At 38.9% G+C, this 19898-nt stretch overlaps 1 protein-coding gene across 1 annotated transcript in view; it reads left to right on the top strand.

Annotated features, from left to right (window-relative positions):
* tenm1 (teneurin transmembrane protein 1) overlaps window positions 1-19898 on the top strand; it is a 900581-nt gene that overhangs the window by 829093 nt on the left and 51590 nt on the right. The window contains 2 exon segments of the mRNA XM_051935222.1: window positions 4117-4271; window positions 19187-19553. Of these exon segments, the coding sequence (XP_051791182.1) occupies window positions 4117-4271; window positions 19187-19553 (522 nt within the window).

Raw genomic sequence — 19898 nt, 5'->3', positions numbered from 1 at the left:
AACGTTTTCTAAGATAAACATTTTGAAAAATGACTGGAAATTGAACTGCTTTGTGAAATGTGAGACCACCATTCCTTCCAAGTCATGAAGAAAATTGTTATCATCAGATGTGACCAAACAAAGTCTTCATCACAGGTGCATTTCCACAAAATGCAAAGCAACACCACAACTGTGTGGTACACAGCTTGCATCTTGCTGAAACTGGACTAGGACAGCTTTTCAAAACAGTTCAAATGCAGCATCATTCATTTTTATGCACTTTCAGCTTTGTATTTGCCTCCTCTTTTTTTGGTTTCAAATTCATAGTATGTTTTTATTCCTCTATGTAATCTTTGTGATTTGATTCTGAAGTAAAGCTGCATTGGGCAGTTGAAGATCTTCTCCACTTAAAATCTCCACCTCCTTTCTGGAGTTGAAACATTTATGCAATTTATGAACGTTTTATAAATAAAATTGATGGTTCCCTTGGGCATGTGTGAATGAGAAAGTCCCAGTTAATGTCAGGGATGATTAACTGGGGATTTCCCTGCTGTGTACATGTGAAAGAGGCCACAGATGTTTACTCGAAGGTCCATTTCTAAGCCAGAACTACAGCTTAACAGCACTCTTGTGGATTTATAAGCCATATCTGTTGTGTGAGTTTTGCAATTCGTCTATCACCTACTTATCTTTAGCAGAGCTGTGTGCACAGGATGACAAACTTATGAAGTTTAATGCATGATGTTCTTGTAAATATGTCACTTATTTCACACTTTGCTCATTTAATTATCACTGCATATCTGACTATCAGTTCAGGGGATTTGTATTCCTCTCTAGTTTAGACATTTGTCAGTTCACTGGAACGTTTTATGCAATGAGAGTCAGCTTGGAGGCCTGCTGTCTGATTTATGTTTTCTTAGACTCATATGAAAGGCCTTTGTCGTGAACTCTCTTTCTTCCTGACAGGGCTATAAAAATATGCAATGTCTCTAATTTAAAGTTTTGAGTATTCCAGTCCTATTGGCTCGTGATACAGCAGTTAGTGCTATGACCTCACAGCTTTTGGGTTCTGAATTGGATTTCCAGCAAAGCCACTGTCCATGTAATGTTCCTTTGAGTTTGTCTAGGGACTCTGGTTCTTTCCACCCTGTGTATGCTAGGGAGTTGACAACTCTAAATGAACCCAGGATGAATGACTGTGTGAGTGAGAGTGTGTGTGATGGACTGTGATTCCATCAATGAAAGGTCCTTCTTTGCTCCTGATATTACCAAGTTAGGCTAGGAAGATTCAAGTTCAGAAAAAGAATAAATGGACAGAGTATTTTAAGCCACACAACGTTTGAATTTTGCTCAGATTTCTTGCTGGGACTCGTTCACTCAGAAATTAATATGTTTATCTTGTGCTTATGTTTCTCTCCACTATTTCTCCACTATCCAAGGACTTCTGTTTTGGTGGATGGGTGGTTTTTAAATAATGTGAATGTCAGCATGTAAGTATATGTTTTCCAGGGTAGACAAGCATTCCTCATCAGAAATGGCTCCTAACTGGATATATGAGGTGAGACACAAAAATGAGCAGATTGGTAAAAAAAAATATATTTATTGATGAAATACAGCATTCTAAACATTGTCAGCTTCTATATACTCCCCCTCCCGATCTCTACACCGCTCCATATGTATCTTCCATTGATTGAAATAGTGCTAGAAATCTTCTTGCTTGAGGCTCTTCAACAGGCTTGCCGTTTCTGTCTTCACTTCATCCATTGAAGAAAAACGTGTGCCCTTCAGGTCACTTTTGATTTTCAGGAACAAGTAAAAATCACAGGGAGCTAAACTGGGCGAATAGTGAGGATGATCGAGGGCAGGAATGTTTTTTTGTCAGTCAAAAACTACTTTATGGAAAAAGCATTGTGCGCGGGATCATTGTCTTGGTGAGGCACCCACCCCCCTCTCGACCTGGGAGTTGAACGTCTTCCACATTTTCTTGTCGATTCTTGAAATGTTTGTGCAACACAAAAACCTGTGTACAAGACAAACTGTTATCACTGTACACTGGTTTTATCATTTCATAAGTTTCTGTGGCCATTTTGTTCGATTTCGTGAGAAATTTGATGTTGATTAGTTGTTCGATTTTTTCACCTGACATTATATAGCTGCAACTCGTGTAGCAATTGTTGTGCAAATACTGACTGGGCTATTCACCGGATATACATAGCTGGTCAGCGGTTTGAGAGGGCGTGTAGGAGGGAATATAGTTGTATGATTCACATTCGGCTGACCTCCAGATAGTTTTCCAGGAAAGCCCCAAGCCCAGTCTGGTTATTTTTGTGTCTCTCCTCATATACTGACTCCAAGAGATTATTTAATTTGAAGTGGGGTTAGAATAAGGTTTGTCATCTCCTTAATATGTTTCAAACAGAAAAATAAAATATTTTTGCTTTTTGTCTATTTTAAATCAATTATTCTGTCTATTTGACTTTTTCCTCTTAGTGCCTGTTTAGCCTCTATGATAGATATTTACTTTATTTGTCACACTTCTCAAAGTAACAGATATATGGCAAATCAAAACCAAGAGATATTAACTAGCTTCGATAATCAGTCATCCAAGAATTATAATTCTTTGACATGAACATAACAATTTTAATGAATGCATCATATCCATCCTTGTTTATGATGTTAGCTTCGCCTGAAATACCAAATAGCTCCAATTATTCTGCTAAGTCTTTGATGAGCTGCAGTAATGCAGCCACACATCCACCATCTAAAACTACTGATTTCTGAGCATGGCGGTGGCACCAGTCCCTGAACGTGTGCCTGTTTTAGAAACATTTTAAGATGCCGATCAAACCAGGCTACAGATCTATGAGCACTCGCACAGAGCTAGTGCCCTCAGTTACATTTATATTTCAGAAAGGGTTGGTGATACATGGTAGCACACCAGAGTAGAATTCAGAAGCAAGTTGCTTGCATTTTTTAAGTTTCATTGGTGTGGCACCATACATAACACAGTGGTTATTTCTGTTACACTGTTGCTATTGCAATTGCTCCAGTGACTGTCTGTGTTGATTTTGTGGGCAATTTTTGTTCCAGGTGTTCACAATTGTCCCATGATGTCCTGTCACTCTACCCTGCTTTCTGCTAATGTTGTTGGTGTAGATACTTTACCCCAAGACCCTAAACTGGAATAAGCCATTTTGAAATTTCTGTAGGGTTTGAAGTCATTATCTAAAGGTGGAGGTGGTAAGGCTGTAGTGTGGGATGTCAAACAGCTCATCGTCACAGGATGTGAAAGGCACTACATAGAGAGAGTAGCTTATGTGCCTTTGTTAGACCAAATGTCCAAATTTATAAAATGTTAACTGCAACTGCATTAAAAAAGGAAATGTTACATTGCCTTCTACTTAGTATTACTTTCATATATCTTTCTTGGTCTACACATTTAAAATAAAACATACCCACTGTTTTTTATGTTTCTGTATTAATAACTAACAGCCTTAAATATAGATCTTTAGCTACAACTTTGTCTCCACCAAATCTTTCTTTATTTTTTAATATCGTTTATTATCTTCTTTTTTTGTCTGCATTTCCTTGTTTCTATGCATATTAAATAAATTAGTTGAGCATATCACAGTTAACTGCTTTTCAAAGTGCTTTGATAGTGCTCATCATGTATTAAATAATTGCCAGGTTGCTATGGCAACTAAGGAGAAGGTGCACTTTTATTTCTTTTTGAAGGCTCAACATCAATTACCATGTCAATATGTCCTTCTGTTAACACCACTTGTGCCTTGTGTTGTAACATCTTCATGAACGCATACGTTTGGTGCGTTCCGTATAGGTTATTTGATTTGATTTCTGGGTTTAAGATTGATTTTTCATTCCACCCTAATTGCTAAAACATTCAGAACTTACTATGCAAATTCCATCATTATAAAGCTGTTCACGATGTCTTCTTAAGTCAATGTTTCGTACAAATGACAATGGGCTTCCCCAAAACTGCTCAGTTTGTTAACACGCCAGCCAGTCAAAATAATTTGTTGTGATGAGCTTACAGCTTTTCCAGGCATAACATCTGGAGCAGCATTTCATCATTTACCCAGGCATCAAGTCTTTTCATTTGCTTTCCTCCTTCTCCAGGCATTGCTGCTGACAGACATGGTCACGTATACTTTGTAGACGGAACTATGATTCGGAGAATTGACGAGAATGGTGTGATCACGACCATTATTGGGTCCAATGGACTGACATCTACCCAGCCGCTGAGCTGTGACTCTGGAATGGACATCACTCAGGTGACCAGCCCTGTTTATTTTTCTTTTGCTGGAAGCTCATTTTTTTGCCAGTCTGTCACTCCCACACACATACTTTCGTGGAAATCTAGGTTTAAATTCATGTTTGTAAAAAGAGCTCTTACCTCCATCTTTCTAGTAATTGATGTGGAAAACATAATTGTTTGGTATGTGTATGGCTGGGAATTAAGCATTATTGTGATTTGCATTCTTTAATGTAAAAAATGACAAACAGTTCTAGAATGAAAATAGATGAAGGCAGACATTTGGATGATGTATAAGGTATTGTCCCACATCCCTTGGATTCTCAGGTGGGATAACTTCTCTGTAGCACATGCATGAGTGTGTGTGTTTTCCTTTTTCTGGAAACTATGATTTCTTTCTATAATTCAAAAATAAACTATACTCAGTGTGTGTGAGTGTAAGTGTATAAATGAGTGTACCTACGCTCCTAAAAGGGAGCTCTGATGGTGCCCATGGAAATTCATTTACGTGTTCATTTTGGCAGACCATGCGGCTTTGTGGCAACAGTGCTGGCCTGTGAAGTCAAGGCTGTACAGCGTAAGCACTGCAAACGCATGAGTCAGTCCTCCCACCAGGGGCTTCAGTTATGGAGATGTTGACTGTATGTGTTTTGCACATTGAAATAACAGATAAGTTATTTATTTTAACCAGCAATTGTGAGTCAACTGTCTGCTTGCTGTTTGTTTGGTGTATAATAACACTTCATGTTTAAAGTCAGTCTTACTAAGCCTCAGAGCCTGCTTTATGCAGTAAACAGGCATGTAGAGCCAGAGTCATTTGTTCTAAAAAGCTAAGGTCATAATTTGAATCCAAAAGTCTGCTTGAATGATCGTGCATACTAAATTATTACTGCAACTGGAAGCTAACTGTTGTTTGAAATGTCTTCTCTTTACCATGCTGGACCTCAACAGGCCAGTACTTAGTGTGGAGTACAAGATGTCAGCAAAGCAGCTCATCTGAGTTTGAACAATCATGTTCCAGGTGTAAAACCAATGACGTGATTCCTGTCTGAGCACACAGCGACATTCAAATTTGAAGGTGTTACATTGACAGCTCTAAGCTGTAATAATTTGAACAACTAAAGAGCATCCTCTGTATGTCTGAATCTTTATATATATATAAAGACAAGTTTAGCTGACCTATGTATTTATGAGTGAAGATGTTTTGGACGTCACCCACACCACAAGTATAAAGAGGCTGGGCCTTCTCTTCGTAGAGCAAGTAGTTTAATAGAAGCTGCCTTCAAGAACTATTTCTTTGCTTCTGTTAAACTTCCTTATTTATATAATTCAAAAAGGGTGTACCACTCATGAAATTATATGAGGTTCATGGTTTATGTTTGTGGATGAATTATGTGGCAGTATTCAGTGCATTATTGATTTTGAATACTTAAACACTGTACTGACACAGTGTTTTCTAGTTTGACTGATCTTCCTTCATCAAAAGAATGTGCTAAATTTTCAGAAACAGATTGTGAAGAAAGTGAATAGTAACAAACCTTTGCCTTTAGGAATACATTAGAAATATTAAAATAAATTATTTACTGTTTCAGTGAAGTTTGTGCAGGTTATGCAGGTTATGTTGATCGATGACTGTAAACTGACCCAGCATGAGTGAGCTTATTTTGCATCCCATTCAAGGAATATTCCCACCATACACCTGAGGTTGCAGAAATACAGGACAGTATTAGAAAAAGCACACTCAGGAGATTAATGAATGTTTGACACTGGTAAAAAAGTGAATCCCAGCATGTAGGACTAGTGGTGAAGAAGTAGGAGAGGAAGTGACAAAGATTTTGGACAGTTTATATATCAAAGAGCCAATTGAGCACACATAACGTAAGGAATCATTTAATGTGTTAAAAGTTTAAATTACAGGCAGTGAAAAAAAATAATACTTGTGGCTGAGTGGGCCTATGACAGGTCTTCGAAAAAGCAAAAGAAAGTTTGGGGCATTGTCCTTTTTACAGTTTGAATAAAAACAGAAAGAAATAACCCTCTATGGCGTTCATATTCGGGAATAACAAACAAGGATATTGCAATGCAGTTGTCTCTAGCAGAGCTCCATCCAGCAGTTGCTCAGGCCAGTAATAACACTAATAACAATAATAAAAATAATAATACATTTTATTTACTTATCGCCTTTCTCATGCTCAAGGAAAATGACGCCTCCTTCCGGGTTGCCCAGGACTTTATGATACCTGGACCGGAAGGGGTGGGCTTAATCTTCATCTCTGGGAGGCTTCTCAGCACTGTGGGGAAAGAAGGAGAAGACAGGTTAGCAGCAGCAGCCTTTCTCGTCTCAGTGGGTTACTACATACCTCGACTGAGCATGTGAGGTGGTCCTCCAACACACATGCATGACATACCGTAAAGAAAATCTTCCCACTGTAACCTGAAATACACGAAGCATGAATCAAGAGAAATTAGAGATATTAAAACATGAAATAAATTGATTGAATATTAATGGGGTAGGAGCAAGTGAGCTGAAGTGAGTGAGATTTGGACCTTTCCAATCAGAACAACATATGATATGCTATTTAGTAAATGAACAGCTGACGAGAAATGGCAGTGCTATCATAATGAAGAACAAGATTTCAAACAGAATAATTAGGTATGATGCAGTGAGAGGCTGAAGATTTTCAAGTTAGGTTTCAGAGTCATACTTCAAATATAACATATACTCAGATTTACACTCAAACAACAGATCTAACAAAAGATAATACTGATAACTTCAAACAAATTACATCTGAGTTTGGAATGCCAAGGTGGTAAAAGATCAAAAGAGGAAGGCAGCTTGACCATATGGCCTTGGGAGGATGAATAAGTCACTGAACTGCTTCTTAATTTCCATGATCCAAATGATCTCTTTATAGCAAATACACTCTTCAGATAACCCAAGCCACTGACACAGTATAAATGTGGACATCATCGAGACTGTTGTGTTCATTAATAAGAGGACAGCAAGCAGCAAAGATACAAATAGGTTTGAAGGCCATAACAAAAGAATGGTATGTATGTTGAAAATACCAGCCAGAACATAGCCCAAAATCAGAAACTAGAACAAATACAAGATCTAAACCTAATTCTTTTTCCCTCTCATGATTTGTAGTTTTCATTAGGTGATTCTTCAATTTTATGAATAAGTTTAGGCAGAACCAATGCAAAAAACACAAAAAACAGTAAAATAGTCTCTAAATAATGATTCATGTCCCATAAAATTAAATAACGTGAAGTCCACACTGACAGTAGAAAATGCCTTTACAGGAGGTGGAAGAGTTCTTTGTTCCCTGTTAAAAAATGACCAGGAGTTGACTGAGGGACAGATCATCAACTTCTTATGTGTTGTTTCTTGACAAAATTAAAGAAAAATAATAAGGTCCTACAAAATTTGAAGATAAAAGACAAATATCCTGACTATTTTTAAAGATTGTGTCGGCTATCATTCTGAGACTCTGAATTTAATTGATAGAGAGACAGATGAATTGTGGCTAGAAACTAAAGAGATCATCAAAGCTGAGTGTGGAAAGCATCTAAAGAAGATGAAACGGAAAAGAAAGTCAAAGTGGATGTCAGCTGACACTTAGGAAATAGCAATCAGGAGAAGAGAGGCAAAGTGTCAGAAGAATAGAGAGCACATAAAAGAATTAAACAGAGAATTTCAGAGGGCTGTCAGGAAACATAAGCAGCAGTAATATAATAAGGCCCGTAAAGAAATGGAAGAATCATACTGAGGAGTTGCAGAGAAGAGACAGTAATATACAAGATACTGTTGTTGATTCTGCTTATGTACAGAAGGCAATTGTTATAGTATCTGAATTTAGATCATCATTTAAGTCTCTTTCTGGTAGGAAGTTGACGGAATTAAATAGAAGTAAGCAGTAGAAGAAGAATCTTTTAAGGTATTAACTAACACTTTTCAGCTAATGTGGAAAACTACTCGTTGGTTAAAAGTCAGGAAGATGTTAGTTTATTTACAGATAGCAATGAGTAAGGATCTAACAGTGTCATCCATTAGCCATACAATGCCTCTTAACTCACATGTTAGTGAAGGTCACTCAAAGAAGACTGCTGTTTTATATAGAGACAGAAGAGCAGGAAGTCCAAGTAGATTCAGGAGAGGCAGAGGAACTAGAGAGATCATTGATGATATAAGATGGATTACAGGACAATCTAACGAGTTTCAGAATAAAGTGTTTTATACATGTTTTATTGATTACAGCACAGCATTTGATTGTGTTGGTCATTTTAAAATGTGGATTTGTTTTAAGAAAGATGGGCATTCCAGGACACTTGTTTGTACTAATGGTGAATTTTTATACTATTCAAGTTGCAAGCTTTAGAATAGAAAACAAAGAAATGGACTGGGCCCATATTAGCAACAAAATAAGACAGGCGTGCATACCTTTACCATACGAGTTTAATATGTATAATGAATATATAATATGAAAGGCTGGCCTTGAAGAGGTTAAGCAAGACTCCAAGATAAGCGAGAGAATTATTAAAAGATAGGTGGATGACACAGCTCTGTTAGCATAACAGGATGAAATCTTAAGAGCCTAGAATCCAAGAAGAGAGGGAGTGGATGGGTTTAAGTTTAAACATTATGAAGACTAAAATAATGCCAACAGGGACAATCAAAAACTTCCAAATAGATGGAAACATGACTCTTGTTTCCTGGAACCCACTATAAATAATAAAGGCTCTTGTGAAAGAAAATGTTACCTTAAATATATATCTATTAATAATCAACCTGAAGAACTAGGCAGGAGGAAGCTTGTCCATTGTGTCTTTTATTTCTCTTCATGAAGAGGGATTCACTCCGAATGGTCTCAGAGTAAAGACAGAGAGCTATTATCTATACTGTAGGTAACTGGATTTACATAACAATGCTGAATTAATGCTTACATATCATTCTCTGATGGGTTTGTTGGCTGGCACTATCTGAATATTTACTCTGATTGGTTAAAAGACACAAGATGTTCCAGCAGAGATCTTCAATCAGCCCAGATACCCCAAAATAAAAGTCTCATTTCTACTACATTCTTGGTCCTTACAATACTTTTCAATACTTCTTGAGTTCCTGTGTGTGTGACATCTGTCAAGTCTACTGGGTACATGATAGTCCGCCAACTTCTTGAACAATCACCCAGAACTTTCTTGTTCTTTGTTGGTCACTTGACCTTTAGCTGGTTTCTTGATATGCTTAAAGAATTTTCTGACATTTATTAACCCTTTTATACAACTCCTAAGATAGATGCTATATTTTAATGTGGGAAGCATACCAAAACACTTTATTCGCAATAAATATAAAACCCCTAAATGACTATGTGACCCTTAAGTCTATCTTTTTATCCACACATTCCATTGAAGATTGGTAAGTAAAAGACTAGCGTGAAAGATGTAGTGATTTTTAGACATGGTCAGGTCTCAATTAATGCAAGGATCAGAATGCTTAATGGCACAGTTTTCAGTGTTCTATTGCAATGGTTCACAAGTTCAGTCACTAGGGACCCCCGTTGCTGCAGGTTTTCCTCTCTTCCAACTTCTGCTTTCAATTGATATTTTGGTGTAAATACAAAAATTGCTGAAGTGAATTTTCTAAATTCTCATTAAAAATATATCAAAGCTTTCTGAATGCTACATGGAGATAATTGAATGTTCTTTCATTTCATTTCTAAGATTATCATTATCATGAAGATTTTCATTCCAGGTGTTCAGATTACTTAAGCCATTATTTACTAATGATCATGTTAATGGGTTTGACACTGCGGGAGTTGCGGCTTTTCAGTGTTCAGGGTCATTTGCCCCCTTATCAGCTCTGCTTGTCGTTAATTGTCATTATTAGCATACAAACAAGGGAGCAAGAAAGTGAATTAATAAGAAAATGGAAAAAAAGAGTTATGCACTCTAGCAAAAAAAAAGAATATTTGTAAATATATTATAAATGTAAATATCACACTGAATGCATAATAAGAAAAGAAAAATTAAAGATCAGCCAATTAAACATTAAGATCAATTAGAGGGAAAATGACTCACTTATTGTGAAACTGGTTAGAATGAAAACCTCCAGCCACAGGGGTCCCCAAGTCTGAATCTGAGACCCACTGACCTACAGTATGGAGATGGAAGGTTGACAATAAAGAATACCGCAAACATATACACCACTCAGTGTATCATGGGTAGCTACTAAAAACAATAAATGGATTTTTTTTCCACAAGACCTCAATATTCGTTAGAAGCACAAATGATGAGGCTTAAATTGTGCAAATAATGAGAAGACCCGATTCTTTGGAAAATATGGCTACTTTTAGGAAAATAGAAGGACCGATAAAAAGATGGTTAGACTTGATTACGGCCACCACTGAAACATCCCTACTGGAGGTAAATGTTAATGACTATACAATCTGGAAGGAGTCAGTCTATATGGTCATCAAGAATCTTCTGGGACACAACAGATCCAACTGCTGAATAAATCATAACATTTTACCTTAGTGCACCTCAATTAAAGTTAAAGTTGCTTTGTGATTTACTGACACTCAGTCCATACTTTTTTCCTTACTGTGCCCATTGCTGCCAGGATAAATTCCATTTACCCTTGACCATGAACTGGAAAGATAAGTTAGTAAAACAGGTGGATTAATATATGGAAAAAGAAATTGGGTTGGCAAAACCTCTGGGCTGTCACAGAAAAACATGATCCCAGAAGGATCATGTGCGGTCTCCTAAATTATACAAGTAACTCCTCAAAGCGTTGCCTTGGAAGCCTGCCTTGTAAGCAAAACAGTAGACTCAGGGGTACAGAGACACCAGGGGTCACTAAAGGGGTGCCTGGCCTGGCATGTCTCTGTAGCAAATATGGCATCTCTTAAGTCTACTTCAAGCTATATGACTTTAGAGTTGTGAGGTGAGTTAAGGGGTAGCACTTAAGAGGCCCAAGAAAGAGGAGCCAGGACCTTCAAAGAAAAGAAGGAGAATATTTGGTATGTAGGCAAGGCATATTAAGTTAAGCACGAAGATAATCATGCTGTTCTGTTGACAAGGTACAATGCCCCTGCTGGGCCTGCCCATTGTTTGTTGTTTTATTATATTGTTTTACAAAAATATATTTTTCACATCTAGTTTAAACACCAATCCTGACATGTTCTTGGAAAAAAAAATATTTCACATTATCCCAAATTGCTTTCAAATGTTAAAAAATGTTAAAATCAATACAAGATTGTTTATACATATACATAAAAGCTAAGCTCTTGCGTTAGTCGGTAATGCCACAGATCTGATGCTCTCCAGCAGAACCAATTTGCAAGTTCTAATGCTCCTAAATGTGAAGGACTGCGCTTGAAGACAGCAATCAACCACGCTTCCAGCAAACTCCTTCAAGTGACATCGCAGAAAAGGCTCTTTGCAGTGCCTATAAGTGAAAAATTACTGCACACAAATTTCACAGCAGGTTCTGCCACACACCTGCCAGTGTGCGATAACATCTGCCAATCATGGCATTGATTACAGCACTGGCAGAAGTATGTGAGTGACGGTCTGTTTACAGTGTCTTGACAGCTTAAGGCAAGTGGAGGCTGTGTGCCACAGAACCAACTGGTGAATCAGAATAGGTCGCCACCACCTTGTAACATTATAATCAGAAATCTGGGAACATCATGCTCTCCATATTCCACATTGCTGCTGGTGATTGAAGGGTGACTGACTGTGTTGTGCAGCTTAGACTAAAGCCCTGCTTCTCATCTGACAGGTCATAGACAAATGTGCTATACATGTAGGAAATTTTCTGTAGTGCTTAGCAAAATACTGCAGCATGTTAAAATGATATACTGCCGAAACACCTCGAAGTACATTTGATTTTTTTTAAATATGTATTCACTCAGGAAGTATGTATATTGCTTATTCTTTTCAGACCTTTGAAAGAAGAAATGCTTAGGAATTCCACATTCCTGCAACATGTAAAATTAGAGTGATCTGCTAACTTTGACCAGTAGAAGTATCCATTATTATCCAACCCGCTATATCCTAACTACAGGATCACAGGGGTCTGCTGGAGCCAATCCCAGCCACCACAGGGTGCAAGGCAGGAAACAAACCCTGGGCAGGGTGCCAGCCCACCGCAGGGCACGCACACACACCAAGCACACACTAGGAACAATTTAGAATCGCCAATCCACCTAACCTGCATGTCTTTGGACTGTGGGAGGAAACCGGAGCACCTGGAGAAAACCCACGCAGACACGGGGAGAACATGCAAACTCCACGCAGGGAGGACCTGGGAAGCGAACCCGGGTCTCCTAACTGCGAGGCAGCAGCACGACCACTGCACCACCCCCAGCAGAAGTAATGTTGTTTTATTTGGATCAGAGTTTTTATGAACTTTCCAGCTAATGCCTGTGACAGAACAGATTTTTTTTTTTTAAATAATACCAATTTTGAAAACGTGAGAGGCCTCATCCATAATGACAGAATTCACTAATCTTTTGTCTTGTACAACAACAACAACAACATTTATTTATATAGCACATTTTCAAACAAATAATGTAGCTCAAAGTGCTTTACATGATGAAGAAAAGAGTAGTCTGTCTTTAGTTGTTGAAGCACACACACTAGAAAATTGTGTCAACAAAAACATCACACATTAAAAGATTCACTCTAATAATTTAGTGAGTCACTAACCTTCAAACCTGTGATCACGGAATTTTTTGCAAAAAAAAACAACTTTAAAGCAAATATGGTGGAGGACAGTCAGGTTCAACTTGCTGCTCTAGTTGGTGAAAAAACAAAAAGAAAATTTAGGAGAAGGATGCTCTCTTGTTCTCCACTATGTTTGTGTTCCATTGGCTAGCAATCTTTTTCACACATACTGTGCCTTCAGAAAGTATTCAGACCCCTTTACTTTTGTCACTTTTTGTTATTCTTGTGCTAAGATCATTTAAATTATTTTTTCCCTCATCAAACAACACTAAATACCTCAGAATGAAAATGCCAAAGCAGGATTTTAGGAATATTTTTAAAATTATTAAAAATAAATTGACACAAGTATTTAGACCCTTTGCTAAGAGACATGAAATGTGCATACCATTCAGATGTTCCTTCTCCTCAAGTCACTTGATTGGGCGTGAGTAGGAAAGGCACACACCTGTCTATAGAAGGTTCCTCAGTTGGAAATGTCTGTCATAGCTAAAACCAAGCCATGAGACATTGCCAGTAGAGCTTAGAGACAAGGATTGCGTCGAGGCACAGATCTGGGGATCGCTACAAAACAATTTCTGCAGTACTGAAGTTTCTCAAGAGAACAGTGGCCACCATAATTCTTAAATTGAATATGTTTGGAACACCCACAACACTTCAGAGTGCTGGCCACTCAGCCAAACTAAGAAATCTCTGGAGAAAAGCTACGGTAAGTGAAGTGACCAAGAACCCAATGATCACTCTGGCTGAGTTCCAGAGAACCTGTTTGGAAACTGGAGAAACTTTCTGAAGTACAACCACTACTGCAGCACTACACTAAGCTGGGTTTTATGTTTGGGTGACCAGACAACACATGAAAGTCTGCTTGGATTTTGCAAAAAGGTACCTAAAGTACTCTCAGACTATGAGAAACAACATCCTCTAGTCTGACAACCCAAGATTTACCCAACTGGCCTCAATTCTAAGTATCACATCTGGAGGAAACCAGGCACCGCTCATGAGCTGTACAATATTATTCTAACAGCATTTTAATGTGGGGTTGTATTTCAGCAGCAGGAACTAGAAGACTAGATAGGATTCAGGTAAAGCTGAACGGAGCAATGTACAGAGATATCCTTAATGAAAACCTTCACCCGAGTGCTCTGTTTCTCATACTGGGCCAAAGGTTCACCTTCCAACAGGACAATGACCCTAAGAAGAAAGCAACGATAGCAAAGAAGTGCCTTAGAGACATCTCTGTGAATGTTCTAGAGTAGCCCAGCCACAACCAAGACTTGAACCCAATCAGATATCTCCAGAGAGACCAGAAAATAGCTGTCCACTGACAGTCTCCATGCAACCTAACAGAGCCTGAGAGGATCTACAGAGAAAAATGGCAGAAAATCTTCAAATCCGTGCCTCCAAAGCTTGTCATATCAAACTGAAGAAGCTGCCAGGTTGAAGTCACATCAAGGGGTCTTTAATAGCTCTGAATACTTGTGTCAATGTAATTTTTCAGTTTTTATGTATTTTTAATACATTTGCAAAATTTCCTAAAGTCCTGTTTTCACTTTGTCATTCTGGAATATTGAGTATTGTTTGATTAGGGAAAACATGAATTTAAATGATTTTAGTACAAGGCTGCAACATAGCAAAATGTGTAAAAGGTGAAGGGATCTAACTATTTCCTGAAGAAACGGTAACATCAAGAGGCATTCCTTATAACAACTTGGCGTCCTTACCCAAACTATAAGAATTTGGAGATGTAAATATTCATGTTGTTTAATAATCATTATTTGAAATCAAGATGGCTCTGAATGGACTGTGATAAATTAGAAAGGTTAGATTACATTATGTGATAATCGGGGAAAATTATTAAGAGCTGCCTGAAGCCATAACACTTTTTACAGTTGTTAGAATGGATTGATCTGGCCCACAATTGGGCAGATTATTCTGTAATTTGTGTCAGTGTAGCCATACCTACAATATTCTGCACTTGTGAAATAAAAGGAAAGGCCTCTGTAGCCAGCCGGGAGCATACTGATCCTGAAAATGTGTTCCTTAAGAATTGCATTCTTAAATGAAACTCAGAACTCTTTTCCCCATTGTCCATGGGAGAGATATTAGCACAAGGAAAGTTCATTATAACAGAAATGCTGGTTTGCATCCTCAAATTAAAACCTTTAAAGGACTCCCATAGAGCAACGTCAAGTCCTAATGAGGTCTCTGACATTTGCCTGTGTCCTCTTCAAAGAAGCTTGGGACATTGATCTGGAAGCATTTCCAGCAGGGATGTCTTCCATCTGTCTTTAGGCAAGCTTCAGGTGTCACCGAGCACATTAGCAGCCTTATGATTTTAGGACTTGTTCTTAAAGAACTCCTGAAGAAATCACATGCTACTGTGACTAAACACAGACAAGTTTTAGAAACATGTTTGACATCTGTGTAGTTTGTTTTTTCTTGTTTCTGAACATTATTGATTTGTTTAGTCTTTTTTGAGATATTTTGTATAATTTTGTGTGTTTTTTATTGTAAGAGTTGCCCTTTTGTGGCTGTTGACTGGCCAAATTGCAGGCAATATTGCATTAATTTGTGCTGCTTTTTGTTGTGATTATGTTTTGTTTGTAATTTAGTTTCATTTCCTAGAGATATTCCTGCAAACAGAATGACGACTATTATGTTTTGATGCTTCTCAATTCATTTCCAACATTTTTTTAATTTATTTTTGTTTTAAGTCAGGTCAGGTCAGGTTAGGTTGGGGAGCATTCACTGGTACATCGCATTAAATGCACCCACCAGATAATGAAACAGCTCAGGATCCTGGTGGCAATCCCGGTTGGCAACCCCCCTAGGCAGACACGCGGTCCAGTCCCACCCTCCAAAAAAGACCCTCTATCTGCCACAGCCAGGTGTTACATGAGCATCCCCTTGGCCTGCTCCAGCCACTTGGATCTTCAATAATGAGGATCCTGCTACCTGGATCAGCTTTGGGGAATCGCACTACATGGCTATACTGGCGTATATGATGCTCACTCATAATGCAGTTAATGCACCTCATTCAGGACTCCAAGAGCAACTGCTTGTTCAACACAAAGTCAAACCAGTGATACCCAAGGATTCTCCGAAGAGACACAGTACCAAAGGAGTCCAGTCGTCAACTCAGGTCACTGGATACCATCCATGTCTCGCAACCATTTAGCAAGACAGGAAGCACCAGTACTCTAAAGACTTGGACCTTCATTCTTTTGCATAGATATCGTGAGCGCCACACACCCCTTTCCAGCAACCTCATGAACCCCATTTGCTCTCCCAATCCATCTACTGACTTCATAGGAAGGGTCACCAAAGACATGAATGTCACTGCCGAGGTAAGTAAACTTCTTGACAAGGTCGACACTCTCTCAGCAGACAGACACACTGCTGATGGCTGTGCCAAAGAGGTCATTGAAGGCCTGGATCTTGGTTTTTATCCAAGACTCTTGCAAGCCCATACACTCAGACTCGTCGCTCAGTCTCTCAAGAGCCCCCAGAGCCTCCATTGACTAAGCGAAGATCCCAGCATCATCGGCAAAGTCAAAATCAGTGAATCTTTCTTCACCAACAAATGCCGCACAGCCACTGGACCCCATGACCTTGCCCAACACCCAGTCCATGCAAGCATTGAAAAGAGTAGGAGCAAGAACACACCCCTGATGAACCCCAGAATCAGCTAGGAAAAACACAGAGGTTCTGCCTCTACTGTGTACAGCACTCACTGTACCAGTGTACAGGCCAGCCATGATATCCAGCAACCTTGAGGGGATGACGTAAAGTCTCAGAATGTCCCAAAGGGCAGCTATATCAACTGAGTCGAACGCTTTACGAAAATTGATAAAGGCTGCAAAGAAACTCTGTTGATATTTGCTGAGAAACCTCAGTGCCAGGATGCGGTCAATTGTAGACTTCATAGGTGTAAATACAGATTGCTCCAGCTGCTGGTAGGTGAGCAAGTGATCACAGATCCTTTTGAGGATGACCCTAGCAAGGACCTTACCCAGCACCAACAGCAGTGTTATCCCCTTGTAGTTGCTGCAGTACAGGCAATCACCATTCCCTTTCCAGATAGGGATGACAAGTCCCGTTTTCCAGTCAGTTGGGATGGCGCCAGTCTCCCAAATGGAAGCAAATATTGCTTGCAATGCAAGGAGGACAGTTTTACCAGCAGCCTGGAGAAGTTCACCCCGGATAACACAGATCCCTGAAGCCTTCCCTACCCTCAGCTGGTTTACCATTTGTGCAATCACAGTGAGACTGGGTGGTTCACAACCATTTGGAGGATCAGCCTCAAGAACCATGGACGCAGAGATATCCAACGTCCTAGCCGGAGGATCAGTTTTAAACAGCTGCTCAAAGTAGCCAGTCCAGAAGATCATAACTACAGTGTCATCCATAAGGACCGTTCCATGGAGTGGTATAAAATTTAGTAGTATAAAATTATTTGCTCATTACCAAATGATTAGTATGTTAACGTGCGACATGTGACGTCACCATCTGACAGCATAAAAGGTCATCCCTGGGAATTCTTAGGTTATCTGAAATTGGATAACAACAATGAATCTAGCCATTGTATTTTTGTTTGTGGTTTCCTGGTATTAGGATTATTCTGTTTAGAACTTTGACTATGAATTAGAGTATTTGTTTTGGGTTTGGTGAAAAATCTAACTGAATTTATGGTTAAGAACTCAGCTTATTATTTATTTGCTCTCTTGATCCCTTTATCACCCCATCTGCTTCACACAACAATTTGTGAGGGCGGCACGAACGCAGTGCACTCATTGAGGTATCCAAGCACTAGATTTATTTTATTTACTTATTTATTTATTTGGTAATGATTCACAAACAAAGTAAAAATACCATCTGGGGAGCTTTCCTGGTTGCAATTCTCATTTTGTGTGGAGTATTAACTACAAACTCTGCATAGTATTTAGTTTTTAGATGAAGATTGTTCAACTTCTTGTGCTAGTGTTCTGACTATTCTTTTTTTTTTTTTGTCTTTTTTTGACTTTATACGATTTCTTGTATTAGGGATTTGTTCGTTTTTGTGTACCCTTTGGGGTCACAGACATTTTTAGAGCGCCCCTGGAGTAAGTGCAGGTTAAATGCCCAGTAGAGTAGGATGTCTTTTGGCACTAATGGGAATCAAACCAGCAACCTTCCGGATATCAGCGCAGATCCTTAGCCTCAGAGCCACCTCTCCATTTCTATTCCTAGTAGATCCCACTGAAAACAGATGTTGCGTCATCCCTGCCACCCTTAAAACAATTCTGTCAGATAGGAAAACTCCACCTACCTTACCAATCATCATAAAAGATGGTTAGCCGATCTTCTTAAGTGTCCAAAATCTATATTGTTCATGTCATCAAAAACTCATCTGGCAAGGAAACTCAGATGTCTGAACTTCTGTTAAGTCTCAGCAAGAAAGCATTTATGAGTATAAAGCAATTAGGCTCACTAGCCACAGTGACTTATTGATTATTGCGTTCTAACCTCTGGCTACAGTCTATCAGCTTTCAAGGCCTGTGCCATGTTAGATGTTCTTTTTATCTTTGGTCTGCCATTGTTAAAAACAGGTTCATAAAAACAATTAATTTCTTACGTGAATGTGACATTGTGAAGTTTTTTTAATGACTTTAATGAAAACAATGACAATATGAGCACCGTTTCCTTATCTGAACTTGCCAGTGTTGAAGTGAGGTGAGGACAATGGGAACAAAAAACAGTATTTACTTTCTGATATTTCACCAAATGAATTATAAATGGGGCCGCCAGAGAATCCTGCCTGAAACTGAGGTGTGTCTCCAAGACAGATTATTATGAGCAGGAAATTCTGAGCTGCTTTTAGAGTCAATGCAATAGAGTCCAGCATTCATTAATATGTTTAGAAATTTGTGAAGGGCATTATGTATAAAGTAGTAATTTAATTAAGAATACCTGAACACCTTCTAATGGCACATTAAATGGCTTGCTCAGATAGTTAATGCCTCCTATAACATGTTTTGCAGCAGCGTAATCACAAAGTGGTAGTGTTAGTGACTCAGTGTCATGGCATTTAACACTGCCATTTTTCATGCCAGAGAACTCCTGATGTGTGGTACTTCATCAGCTGTCTTCCTCATACTGACTTTATGTCCAGTGTGCCCTACAATAAAAAGTATAGCTTTTTTTTTGTTTTTTCTCCACATATAGGTGCGTATGGAGTGGCCCACCGATCTAGCAGTAAATCCTCTAGACAACTCCCTCTACATCCTGGACAACAACATTGTAATCCGGGTGTCAGAGGACAGGCAAGTAAGAATTGTGGCAGGCCGCCCGATCCATTGTCAGGTGCCGGGGATTGATCATTATCTGGTAAGCAAAGTGGCAGTCCATTCCACTCTGGAGTCAGCGCGGGCCATCAGCGTTTCCCACTACGGAGTGCTCTATATCGCTGAAACTGACGAGCGCAAGATCAACCGCATTCAACAGGTCACCACCAACGGAGAGATTTCAGTCCTTGCCGGTGCCCCGACTGATTGTGACTGTAAGATCGACCCCAATTGTGATTGTTTTTCAGGTAAGATTTTATGGGAATTGATCAGAATATTTGTTGTCAGCATTCTTCAGACCAAACTTAGGATCTTGACTAGTTTGTAGAAGGAACCCTCAGGTGGTTTCATATACTTATTAGGATCTCACATTCACTTCTTGCAATGTCATTCTTAATATAAACATGCAATTGTAAGACATTTTATACATGAGAGGAGACTACTCAGTCCATCAACTCATTTGGGTAGCTAATAGCTACAGTAAGTTGTCCATATTTGTCAACCAAATGCTTTTTAAAAGCAACCAGTTATTCCACTTTAGCTTCATGACCCAGTAGTTTGTATTCAGATTCCCATAAGCCCATTCCCACCAA

The sequence above is a fragment of the Erpetoichthys calabaricus genome, chromosome 12 (genome assembly GCF_900747795.2).
Source record: "Erpetoichthys calabaricus chromosome 12, fErpCal1.3, whole genome shotgun sequence".
NCBI lineage: Eukaryota > Metazoa > Chordata > Cladistia > Polypteriformes > Polypteridae > Erpetoichthys > Erpetoichthys calabaricus.
The sequence above is the reverse complement of the archived record's forward strand: the minus strand, read 5'-3'. Positions and strand labels throughout refer to the sequence as shown.